Source organism: Heteronotia binoei, chromosome 2 (genome assembly GCF_032191835.1).
Source record: "Heteronotia binoei isolate CCM8104 ecotype False Entrance Well chromosome 2, APGP_CSIRO_Hbin_v1, whole genome shotgun sequence".
Taxonomy (NCBI): domain Eukaryota; kingdom Metazoa; phylum Chordata; class Lepidosauria; order Squamata; family Gekkonidae; genus Heteronotia; species Heteronotia binoei.
This window is the reverse complement of record NC_083224.1, coordinates 185,659,736-185,672,666: the sequence shown is the minus strand read 5'-3', so window position 1 is coordinate 185,672,666 and position 12,931 is coordinate 185,659,736. Positions and strand designations below refer to the sequence as shown.

General features: G+C 44.8%; 1 protein-coding gene across 1 annotated transcript in view; it reads right to left on the bottom strand.

Moving 5' to 3' along the window:
* The window catches only part of ATCAY (ATCAY kinesin light chain interacting caytaxin), a 28,169-nt gene that overhangs the window by 1,511 nt on the left and 13,727 nt on the right, over nucleotides 1-12,931 (bottom strand). Inside the window, exons 3-10 of the mRNA XM_060233399.1 lie at nucleotides 11,431-11,655; nucleotides 9,357-9,542; nucleotides 8,374-8,476; nucleotides 6,574-6,705; nucleotides 4,127-4,213; nucleotides 2,137-2,235; nucleotides 1,472-1,507; nucleotides 1,342-1,377 (exon numbers count right to left, since the gene is read on the bottom strand). Of these exons, the coding sequence (XP_060089382.1) occupies nucleotides 1,342-1,377; nucleotides 1,472-1,507; nucleotides 2,137-2,235; nucleotides 4,127-4,213; nucleotides 6,574-6,705; nucleotides 8,374-8,476; nucleotides 9,357-9,542; nucleotides 11,431-11,655 (904 nt within the window). The remainder of the gene's footprint in view (nucleotides 1-1,341; nucleotides 1,378-1,471; nucleotides 1,508-2,136; nucleotides 2,236-4,126; nucleotides 4,214-6,573; nucleotides 6,706-8,373; nucleotides 8,477-9,356; nucleotides 9,543-11,430; nucleotides 11,656-12,931) is intronic.

The window sequence follows — 12,931 nt, the reverse complement described above, 5'->3', positions numbered from 1 at the left end:
GTCCAACAAATACTGGTATTCTTGGAGATCAAAAGCATGCATAGAATTAAAAAAAAAAAGCATACATAGAATGCACAGTTGGGGTCAGAGATACACAGGGATCTCAGCAGAGAAGATTCCATGACATGCATCTTTTAAGTAATACATTAACATGAAGAGCCTTGTCGGATTCGGACTGAAAAGACACCTTCCAGCAACCTGTTTGCCACATTGGCCAACTACAGAAGGAATATGTGCAAGCATCTTCTTTCTCACAATACAAGAACTTGTGGGCACTCCATGAAATTGCTGAGCAGTCTGGTTAGAAAGGATAAAAGGAAGTACTTCCTCACCCAAAGGATGATTAACACGTGGAATTCACTGCCACAGGAGGTGATGGCAGCTACAAGCATAGCCAGCTTCAAGGGGACTGGATAAACATATGGAGCAGAGGTCAGGCTCTGTAACTCTATAATACTGAAATGATAAAATACTAACCAAATGGACTTTTCTATACTAGCCCTTAGCCTTTGTGATATTATAGTTACCATGCATATCAAAGGGAACGTTTGAAGTGTTAATTTTGTTTAGGTTGTGAAGAGAGCAAAGGAATGTGACCGTTAATAGATACCGTCGCTGGCCAGCATCTTCCCAGAGGCTAGAAGATAAGCAGAGGCTCTCGTGTGAAAGTTTGCACCTTCACTCCCTGTTGTTTTGAGAATAATGCCTTTGTTCAGATGTTGCTTTGATGTAGATTCAATAAGACCCAGAAACACCCCTTCCAAGGTATTAGTCTCAATTTCTGTTTCAAGCTATGAGTTTCCAATAAGAGTATTACATTGTCTCAAATGAATACAGCCTTGAGTCTCCATCGCCTGACATCCATCAGTGGCTATTAGCCACAGCATATTGTTGAAACTCTCTGTCTGGGGCAGTGATGTTCCGTATTCTTGGTGCTTGGGAGGGGCAACAGTGTGAGGACTTCTAGTGTTCTGGCCCCACTGATGGACCTCCTGAAGGCACCTGTTTTTTTTGGCCACTGTGCGGCACAGAGTGTTGGATTGGATGGGCCATTGGCCTGATCCAATACGGCTTCTCTTATTTTCTTAGGACATGTAGGCCAAAGCACCTCTATGGATTGCTCCTCAACAACATACTCAGAAGTAGATTGCCTCTGAACATGGAGGTTTCATTTAGCCACCATGCCTAATAACCATGGATGGTCCTGTCCTCTACAATACGAGGCCCAATTCACTGTCGTGGCTACTTATCACCAAATATTAATTCTTGCAAGGTTAGGGAAACCGCCTAAGGTCGACTCTGTTGGACTGATATTCTTGGAGATCAATAACAAGTACCTACCTTTCTCTCTCAACCATGTCCTGTTTTTCTTCTGCCCTGCAAAGATAAATTGCAATTTCAAATATTCTGGTTCCCCAAATGGGTACATGGTGACAAACGCCCTCCCAAATTTACTAAAGTTGTTCTTTACCTTTCTTTTCTGGCTCTGTTTCTCTCTTCTTCAAACCTAAAGCAAAGAATAATTACTTTAGCTGTTCATTCCCACAATTTCATATTGTTTTAACATGAAAAAATTCTCCTCTAGAAGCCAGGTGACCAAGACAGCTCCTCTGCACGCCTCAGGGCTTTTTTTTTTTTGGAGACTTATTTGCATAGTAGGCCACCCCCCTTGATGACACCATTGTTTTGCAGAAATAACTTATTTGCATATTAGGCCACCCCCCCACACACCAAGCCAGCTGGATTAGCATTCCTGTACGTTCCTGCTAAAAAAAAAAAGCCCTGGTAAAACAATATACAAATTGATATAGGAGCAAGAAAGGTTTTCTGTAAAAAAAAAAAAAGAGAATGTATTTAATTACTACATTCTATCATCCTATGTATTTAATTACCAAATTCTATTCCCTGGTAGCACTTTGACTCTCGTTGCATTTAAAAAGCCTGTTGGTGTGGACTCAGCAATTTTTAAAGTGCCTTTTAAATCATTGTAGTTTCTCTTGTCTTTTTTCCTTCTCTGCAGCTACCCAAAGCCTAACTTTACTCCTTTGAGTTGCAGAAAGTGGGTGATTAAGCAATCAGTGGGGAAAGATGATTGGTGGGGGGTGGGTGAGGAGAAGAAACAAATGCCGTGCTTACTGTAGGACACAAACTGGAATCTGGACATGTTCCATGGGGATAATGTGCTCTAATTCCTCCAGTGTGTGAACGTACTGGATCTTACTGATAAACTTCACACTAGGGAGACAGACAGAGAGAATCCACACTGTTAAATAAATACAATATACACAGATTACTGTTGATTTTTATTTTTAAACTCCCTCTAGGATCGCTAACCTGACCTTGAAAGGATGGTATAATTAATTCTGACCCATTTGAAACCAATTTGGACTGGAGATTAAACCATTTTTGGGGAGATTCAAAGCCAAACTAGACATTACGGTCTCCGGTAGGGTCCAACCCACGGGCATGCGTTGACATGTTAGAACTGAACTCTGCCATTCAAAAATGTTGTGAGGGCACTGTGCAGAGGGAGCAGGCAATCTCAGCCCTTTCAGCACCTGAAAAAGGGTAGGGGTGGGAAACTTTGGTCTTGCTGCCCCGTGGCCCTGACTGGGCCAGGAGACATTTTTAAATGGTTGAATCTGAGTTCAGTTTGGATCCATGGAGGCTGTAAGGTGTGGTTTGACCCTGAAATTCACAGTTAACTGGGCAGAGGAGTGGGGAGAGAGGAAAAAAGTGCTTGATCTGTAGTTCCTAGTCCAGAAAACTCAACAGTTCAATATTTATCCACATTTTCCTAATCAGGTTGATGTATATAGTTATTTCCCCCTTTATCTTCATGACAACTTTGAGGCAGGGTAGGTTAGGCTGCAGAGAACCATCAGTTGAAGCCCCCCCTGTGTCTGATATGCTGGCCGAGATACCACACTGACTTTTAAGATTTGTAAATCTGAGGTTTTCTTACTGGATTTAGGTGACATGCATTTAAACTGTCATGTTGCAGCAGGGGAGAAAAGAAGGCCATTGACTTAAAGGTCCTGCTGAATTAAATTGATTTAGCTGTCTGGCTACATCACTCCATCATCCTGTTTCCAACAGGATTCAGACAGTTGCTTTTAGGAAACTCAAAAGCCAGGTGTCCAGGCAACAGCCCTTCCTCTGTTGTTCCCTGTTAGAAAAACAGACTGATGATGTCTCTTGCTTAGTCCTCCAAGACTACAAACACCATAGAGCAAGCTAGATAGCTAGGTTCATATCAGTCTCCTTCCTGTCTAGTTATGCTTTCACTACACCCTTTCTAACCAATAGAATGTAACTCAGGGAACTTCCTTCCTGCTTGTTCTCCTCTTCCTTTTTCTTCCTTGCATACATCAGGAGGAATAGCATGGTGTCTCTCTTCCTGACCTGAACTAAGCAGATGGCCTACTACAATCCAAAGCCATCCAGTTACCTAGAATAGTGTATACACTCTTTGTTTCCACAATATTGATATGTTATGGTTTCTTTTAACTAAATACACTATTATTGGTTTCTTAATAATGCAAAAGGCTCTCTGTACAATTTGTAAGACAGTGTGGTAACCATTTGACCAGACCACGTTGCTGCACTGAAGCTAAGAAGGAGCACTCTGCTAAGTGAAGGTAGGGATGGCTGCCTGACCAGTCCAGCCGTCCTAAACCAGACCCAACAGTTCCCTTCCCACAGCAAATGGTTTTCAGAGGTAGACTGCTTGCCAATAAGGAGGTTCCATTTCATTATCATGTCACGTTGCCATTTATAGACAATTCAGTTGTAAATGTCCCTACTCTCCATTAGAAAGCCAGCTTAGCCCATTTTCATCACTGCATTCTGTGCCGGCAAATTCCATAAGTTTTTAATCACTTTATGAAGATGGACCTTCATTTTGTCTGCCCTGAATTTGCTATGGGTCAATTTCATTTGGGTGACTTTGAATAACTTGTTTTTTAGGGAGGCGGAATCAGGTTCTATTGCCCCACTCCCCCCATATATAATCATATAATTCTCTGGCACGCTGTTCCTTTTTCTTCCCTTAAACTACAAATCTTTAAACCAGCAGCTGGGAAACAGATGGCAAACGGGCCCTCCCTGTACTTCTGTTCTTTACCTGATAAACGGCCTTGAAATCGCCAGCACTGTCCGAATGAACCAAGAGGGGTGAACGATTATCAGAGCTTTCAGGTTCTTCCGTAATCTGCATGCACAAAAAAAGAAGGCAAGGCAGTGTAAGAGCGAGCAGGCTGGTGAAGTTCGCTTTAGAAATGACAGTAATTTTGGACCAGATTTTTGAACCAGATGGTGATGCTTTTTGTACAGACACTACTTTAATCTGTATTCAGTTTCTAATAATACTATTCGGGGCACCGTCCAGCCATAGATTAAGACTTTCAGAGCTCCATTGACTTCAGTCATCTGAAAAATAGCGCTATAAGAAGGGCCAGTATTATTAGTCCCCATATTACATATGGGCAAACTGAGGCTGAATTCAGGAAAACTAAAGAAGAGCCTAAGGGGTGGAGTTTTCCCCAAACAAACAGGGACTGAGAGCCACATGGCTCTGTCTGCTCACCCCCCGCCCCACATGTAGTTTTCCTCTTGCCAGATTTAAAGGTACACGCCTATTCAGAAACACAAACAGTCTTACTAAGAGCCCTGTAAGCTCTTGGAAGATTGGCTACATCAGGGCAAGCTGGGATTCCTGAGGCCCCTCAAGCAGTTTCTTCCTTAGTCTGTAAATTATTGTATTATTATTATTATTGCTTAAGACCAAAGGTTGTTGCATAACCACTATAAACAATACAAAATGAAGTTCAAGCCTAATTTAGTTGTCATTTGTTCTGAGACCTGATCAAAATGAGGAGCCAATTTCAAACAGAGATGCGCTCACATGCGGGTAGGCACCTGCTGAGCTACCAGATTAATCCAAATTAGACAAGCTTCAAGAACATAAGAGCCATGCGGGACCAGATAGTGGCCCATCTTCTCCCACAGACTGTTCACAAGAGTGGCCAGCCAGTAGGAATGCCCACCTCCAAGCAGTACCTTGGAATTGCCCAGAATGATACCTCATCTCCTGACTACAGAAGTCAGTTCCCCCGGATAAAATGGATACTTTGGAGGGAGGACTCCAACTTCCTCACCCAAAGGTTGATTAACACATGGAATTCACTGCCACAGAAGGTGGTGGCAGCTACAAACACAGACAGCTTCAAGAGGGGATTCGATAAACATATGGAGCAGAGGTCCATTAGTGGCTATTAGCCACTGTGGGTATTGATGGAACTCTCTGTCTGGGGCAGTGATGCTCTGTATTCTTGGTGCTTGGGGAGGCAACAGTGGGAGGGCTTCTAGTGTCCTGGCCCCACCGAAGGACCTCCTGATGGTGCCTGGCTTATTTGGCCACTGTGTGACAGAGTGTTGGACTGGATGGGCCATTGGCCTGGTCCAACATGGCTTCTCTTATGTTCTTCTGGCATTGTATCCCACTGAGATCCCTGTCCTCCCCAAGCTCCATCCCCAAATCTCTAGGAGTTTCCCAACTTAGAGTTGGCAACACTATCCCCCCCATCCCCTGCCAGTGGCACGGAGGGAACTGGCAACCCTACCAACACATTACTCTGGTGGGTCAATAACAGGGCATAGAGCTGAAGCCCTCCGCTATTGTTGCCTCCTAGCATCAGGTTTCATAGGTTTACTGCCTCTGAATTTTATTTCTGCATTTATTTAAGGTGTTTTAATGCTGCCTCCTCAGAGCCCTGCTCGGGGCAGTTTGCAATTAAAACAACACAACAATTTTTTAAAAAGTTACTAACAACAAGCCATGGGACATAAACTGCATAAAAACTATCTGTAAAACAGAGGCAAACAGTACAAAAGCTAGTCAGATCAAACCCCTAATTAAAAGTGCAGTTTAAAAGATGTGTTTTGGCCTGGTGCCCAGGGCTTTTTTTTGTAGCAGGAACTCCTTTGCATATTAGGCCACATACCCTTGATGTAGCCAATCCTCCAAGAGCTTACAGGGCTCTTAGTACAACTGTTTGTGTTTCTGAATCTGTGTGTACCTTTAAATCTGTGGCTCTCAGTCCTTGTTTGTTTGGGGAAAACACCACCCCCTAGGCTGCTCCTTAGTTTTCCTGAAGAAGCTGGTTGAAATACAGCAGATGGTTACATTCAGCAACATGAGTAAATTGCCCCAGTGAGATCACAAAAGTGTGTGCTTGTTAACTCTGTTTATTTTGGCTGCTTTGTGAGAGCGTGTGTATTCGCTTTCATTTAGTGGAAGTGCATCTGCTGGGGGATGAGGAAATGAAGACTGTATTCAGGGGAACTGCACTGCTGTATTTTTATTTATTTATTTGGAAATGGAAAAGTCTCCTGGCTCCGCCCCCAAAGTCCCCAGATATTTTCTGAGTTGGACCTGGCAACCCTAGGCTGGCTCTGCAGTCCCTGAGCAGCTTCTCCACTGAACAACAGCACCTTTGTCTTGCCTGCACTAAACTTCAGTGGAAACCAACAGACGGGGTTCAGGAGTTATAGAATTAACTGAACTCTCACCTTCTGTCAATCATCTGGTAGCATTTTTTCAGCCAACCAATCCCAGGCATTCTTCGGCGTGGTGTAGCACCGTTCAAGTACACAATCATGTAGTCCTCGGCCACCAAGAGCTCCAGGCTACTGATCACGTACCTTTTGATTAAAAATCAGAAAGCGGCTATGAAGATGCAGAATTGTACTGCTGGTGCAAAAAGGAAAACACTCTATGGCTTAAAATGTGCTTGTTTGGAAGTCTGGAATATGCAGGTCTCTGAACAGTATTCTAACCTTTCCAAAGAAGCAAGACTGCCCAAAGAACAAGCTCAACATTGTATGCCCAAACAGCGTTTGGAAATTTTTCTCCGTGAGTACAGAATGCTTGGTTTTGCTAACAAAAGAGTGTGTTAGGGTTTGTAGAATCTTTCAGGCTCAAGTGCCGTGTTCTACTGGAGAAAGTTTTTCTTCCAGACGTTTCGTTCTCAGCTGTGGAGAACATCCTCAGTGGCGTTGCAGCCAGAGCTTATCACTACCCTTCCAGGAAGCCCCACCAAACAATGGGCACATCCACAAACCAATTGCCATTTCACCACACCCCCTCCAGCCTAGAAATAGCAGCTCTCCAGCAGCCCTGGCCTCACTCAATGCACAGCAGCCAAGAAGGTCAGAGCGCCTGCTCCGGCTGCAATGCCACTGAGGATGTTCTCCGCAGCTGAGAACGAAATGTCTGGAAGAAAAACTTTCTCCAGTAGAACACGGCACTTGAGCCCGAAAGATTCTACAAACCCTAATGATGTTACCAGTAATGAAAACCTGAAATCTTTGATAAAGAGTGTGTTACATTTCCATGGAGGCTTTGCTCCTGTTTGACTTCTGGATGGGAGCCAGGTTTTCCTGGAGCATCCACATGTTATCCTTCTCTAAGGCTGCTTACAGATGGGCAGTTTGAGGTGACCCAGAGATGCCTCAGAAACTGGTTAGAAAAACCTGTCCAAATGAGCACATCTGCTGCCTGCTCCCATCCCGTACACACCTTGTCCTCCGGGGTCCTCAGGTGGCTCAAAAAGCGACCGCTCTCAAAGTAGTAGCAAATTTCTGAGCCGCACGCCAGTCGCCTCACTAGCGTCTGGATGCGGAAGCTGCAAGCGAGGTGTCTTGGCGGTGTGAACCCACCAAGCTGCTTCCGGCTTTTTTTGTTTAAAAAAATATTGATTTCAAGTACATAGACACATGGGCGTATGAGCGCACATATGCATAGCCATTAAATGAATGGGAAAAAAGAAACCCAAACCAAGCTACAGGGATGGTGCACAACAGCCATCGGAAGCACACTTCACCAGACAATGATGGAATGGCAAGCGGTCCTTAATTTAGAGAAAGTGGGCAGTGAATTGGTATGCAAAATCATGGCATGTGCTAAAAAACATTCCCATGATTTTGCATACTAATTCACTGCCCACTTTCTCTATATTAAGGAGTGCTTGCCATTCCAGCCTATTGTCTGGTGAAGCGTGCTTTCTAGCACAAGAAAGCTTACGTTCTGAATAAAACTTTGTTGGTCTGAAAGGTACCATTCACATCAGCACAATGTCCCTTGCCCCAGCCCCCAAGGCACCCCTGGGTTACCATTCCCACCCAGCCCTTTAATTGCGATATCGTTATCAATCGCCACACTGATGCGGACACCAATTTTTGCTGCAAATGCCCATGCAACAGCGACGAGAGCTTCACAGAGAATGGCTGCCGCGTGACAAAGCAATGCTATAGAGCTGAAAGCAAGACTTCCTCCCGTTGTGGAAAACGGCAGAGCGGGTGGCCACTCACAAGAAGAGATTCTCCATGATGTAATGATAATCCGGCAGGTTGCTGTCGGGCAGATAGCAGGCAGCGAAGACAATGATGGCGTTGAGGCCTTCTCCGTAATAGCCTGAGAAAGAGGAGAAGAGAAAGATCCTTGAAGAGCTGGATGCCGTGTCTACACAAATCTATCATTAAATTGCACCGGTAGCCTTGACTTGGATGGCCTAGGTTAGCCCCATCTCCTCAGGTCCCAGAAGCTAAGCAAGGTGGGCCCCGGTTAGCATCTGGATGGGAGACAACCAAGGAAGTCCACAGTCTCTATGCAGAGGCAGGCAGTGGCAAACCACCTGAAAAGTAAAGGGGGCACCTGCTTTCATAGTAGAAAAAACCAAGGCCTGATGTATTGCCTTGACCTGGAAGGCCCAAGCAAGTCTGGTCTCATCAGATTCCAGAAGCTAAGCACGGTTGGCTGCGGTTAGTACTTGGATGGGAGATCTCCAAGGAGTTCTGGGGTCACTATGCAGAGGCAGGCAATGTGCAAATCAGCTCTGTTCATCTCTTGCCTTGAAAACCCTCTGGGGCTGCCATGAACATATGAACATATGAAGCTGCCTTATACTGAATCAGACCCTTGGTCCATCAAAGTCAGTATTGTCTTCTCAGACTGGCAGTGGCTCTCCAGGGTCCCAAGCTGAGGTTTTTCACACCAATTTGCCTGCACCCTTTTTGGAGATGCCAGGGATTGAACCTGGGACCTTCTGCTTCCCAAGCAGATGCTCTACCACTGAGCCACCGTCCCTCCCATAAGTCAGCTGGGACTTGACAGCTCTTTCCACCATCATCAAGAGTGTTGTTGGAATCACTTAGTTTGGGACAGAAGCGTATTTACGTATTCCCACCACCACCACCGGTCTTGGAGCAAGTGGGGTCATCCCAGCTCCCCACTAGAGCAGGCCCTTTGAGAAATCTGTCATTTCCGCATGCCCAGCTGCCCCCACCTCCCTCACCTCCGTGTGTGACGACTCTCATGTACGGCTTGATCATCTGCAGATCAATGCGGTGTTCCTGTTCACCAATGATGACTGTCCTCCATAGGCGCCCATTGGTGGCGCTGCCATCTTCCGTGGCCCCGTCCCCAAACAAGTCCGCACTGTCCCCAGGCATATTTTTTGCTGTGGCCACCGGAGTATCATCTGTGAGACATCAAAAAAACACGACTTAAAGAAGAACATGCTGAGTCGTTTGTGAAAAAGTTAAAGTGTAGAGGTTGTTCTGGGGAAGCCTTAATAAACTGTCGGCAGCCTGGGAAGCCAGCAGGGTGGGAAGCAAGAGGTATAGCACATGGAACTGCCTTATACTGAATCAGACCTTTGGTCTATCAAGGTCAGTCTTGTTTACTCGTACTGACAGCAATTCTCCAGGGTCTCAGGCAGAGGTCTTTCACATCACCTACTACCTGATGAAGAAGAAGAAGAAGAAGAAGAAGAAGAAGAAGAAGAAGAAGAAGAAGAAGAAGAAGAAGAAGAAGAAGAAGAAGAAGAAGAAGAAGAAGGAAGAATAGGAGGAGGACGCCCGCAGCTAGGATTTTTAATTGGGGGGGGCACAGCCAGGATTTTCATTTAGGGGAGCACATTTTTTGCTTAAATGTATTATATCTAAAATGATGCGTAAATAATGCAGACAAGTCATTTATCACTCAAAAATGTCTGAAGTTTATTTATTTGGGGGAGGGGCGGTGGCTCAGTGGTAGAGCATCTGCTTGGGAAGCAGAAGGTCCCAGGTTCAATCCCTGGCATCTCCAAAAAAGGGTCCAGGCAAATAGGTGTGAAAAACCTCAGCTTGAGACCCTGGAGAGCCGCTGCCAGTCTGAGAAGACAATACTGACTTTGATGGACCAAAGGTCTGATTCAGTATAAGGCAGCTTCATATGTTCATGTTCAAAAAATGCTAGCCATTACCTATATTATGTAAACTACTATTAATGTTTCTATTGTTTCACTAAGCCACTAACCATTACAGATATAATGAAGACAAGGAAAAATGTTTGGTCTGTATTATGTTCCTCCAGCTGGCTGGCAACTGACACTGTAGGTCCCCTCCCTTTTTCACACTCTCCAGATTGAGCCTCTGGCCTTTAAAGCTTATAGATAAGGATTGCATTTCTTTAGCATGTGTTTATTGCACCATAGGCAAGTTTATTGTCTTTGCAAACTAGCCTCAAACTCATGCATAGCATCTCTTGCTAGGTGTGGGGACTGTAAGAAGGGCCCATAATTGTTTCAAATATATTTGATTGGTAGGGTCAGTAACCCTCAGGCCCACCCCCTCACTATGGGCCGGAGGAGGAGAAGATTTGATTTATACCCCACCCTTCACATGGAGTCTCAGAGCAGCTTACAATGTCCCTCCCTTCCTCTCCCCTCAACAGGCACCTTGTGAGATAGATGGGGCTCAGAGATCTCTGAGAGAACTACCCTTGAGAGAACAGCTCTGTGAGAACTGTGACTGACCCAAGATCACCCAGCAGTTGCATGTAGAGGAGTGGGGGAGTCAAACCCAATTCTTCACTATACCTGATTTCTTGTCTGATGAAGTGTGCTTAGAGCACACGAAAGCTTACATTCTGAATAAAACTATTGGTCTTAAAGGTGATGCTTGACTTTTGCTTTGTACTTCAGATTAGAGTCTGCCATTCTTAATTGCTACACCAAGCTGACTCACCATTTTAGATTGGAGATCCTAAGGATTGAACCTGGGGCCTTCTGCATGCCAGGCTTTGCCACTGAGCCACAGCCCCTTCCTGGAGCCTGAAGGAAATCCTGTGGATGAGCAGGCAGCAGAACAAATCTGGTTTGGCAGCTGGACAGGAAGGACTGGGAGTTGCCTGAGCAAAAACTAAGCCTGACACAGAAGCTTTTATAGTCCTTTTTGCTTGAGATGATCTAGTCTTAGATACCTTCTAAGGGTGTTCCACTTGGGAAAGAAGGCCTACGATGCTCTTGACAGCCACCTCCAAAACCAGCATCTCTTTCACTAAACAACCAAAGTACAGAGAGATTTCCTGCCCTTTTTTTCTCTCACCTTCCCACTCCAGTTCATTCCCATTGCCCAAGAACTCAAGGGAATCTGTCTCGTCTGGGGTTTCGATGTCATCCACATTTATGTCCAGGTCATCAGGCGTGTCCAAGAAATCATCTGATAAGAGGGAGCCTTCACTCTGATCCAGAGAAATGTTGATTTCCGGGGCGACGAGCGTTTTCCGTTTATGATGTGCCCCATTACTAAAATTTAACGTATTTGGTGGTGCTGAGGGAAAAACAAGCAAACATATACTCCAGAATTGAGATGATACTCATACAAGAAAGGTCATTGCTATGATCCTAGTAATAACCTGAAAGGAATTTTAGCGATCCAATGGCATTATTGTACCTTAGAAAAAAAAAGTGGGCTGATTAGCTAGACAGATTAGCTAATTACTTTAGCTGATTAGCTAGACAGAAAAAACATAAAAACTTTTGATTTAGATGTCCCTGACAATTGGGCAATTCTTTTTTTTAAAAGTTAATTATTCTCAATAATACAAATATTTGTTTTGGTAGTAGCTGCATTCTTGAAGCTCTGCTATAAATGACAACAGGATTTTAAAAAAAAAAATCATTTAAAACACACATAAAATGACTGAAATCAATACGTGGTTGAGTAAAAAGAGCAGGAGATTAGAAATTGTTCAGCGCAAGCAGTCCATAGAAGCTTTCTAGAAGATGGGGGGGCACCAAAATGCCAAGCAATGAGATAAAAACATTCTAAAAATACTTCAGCGCAGGGCAGTCCATAAAACTTTCTAACTAAAACTAAAAGGAGAGGATGCTATAAGGAGAACGCTAGGACTTTTGATCTGCTGACCTCGTAGCATCTCACAACTGCAGTGCTCTTAAGGAATAAGCCCCGCCTTGGATCTCTCTGCCTTGCTACTAAGGTTGGGCGCACACTAGGGATGGGCACAGAACGTGAAAAAGGTGGTGCATTTCATTTTGTGGTTCATTGATTTGCCCAGTTTGGTGGTTTGGTTTGTGGATTTTTGATTTTCTGAACAAATTGTAGCTCGTTGGTTCGTTCGGTTTGGGAAGACGCAGAACACCCCCCAAGAGGGCTAGAATGAGCAGGCACACCTCAACATGCCTGGCATGATGACATCACTCAGAACTGACGTTATCACACCGGGCACGGTGCCATAGAGTTCCCCCCCCAGTGATAGAGACTACCCCCTGGCATTGTGCCTGGCATGATAACATCACTTCCAGATGATGTCATCATGCCAGGCATGTGGTGGAGGATCCCATAACAACGTCACTTCCAGATGATGTCATCATGCCAGGCATGTGGTGGAGGATCCCATAACAACGCATACAAACAGCTCCAAACCCAAGCTCCTTTGTTTTGCGAGCCGTGCATAGCACGAGTACCCAAGCTGATTCGGAATGACCCACAAATCGGCTACTTTAGGCGCAAATTGCGATTTGTACTTTGATTCATGTCCATCCCTAGTGCATATTGAGCCAGGTTCACCGAAGATGATCCTTCC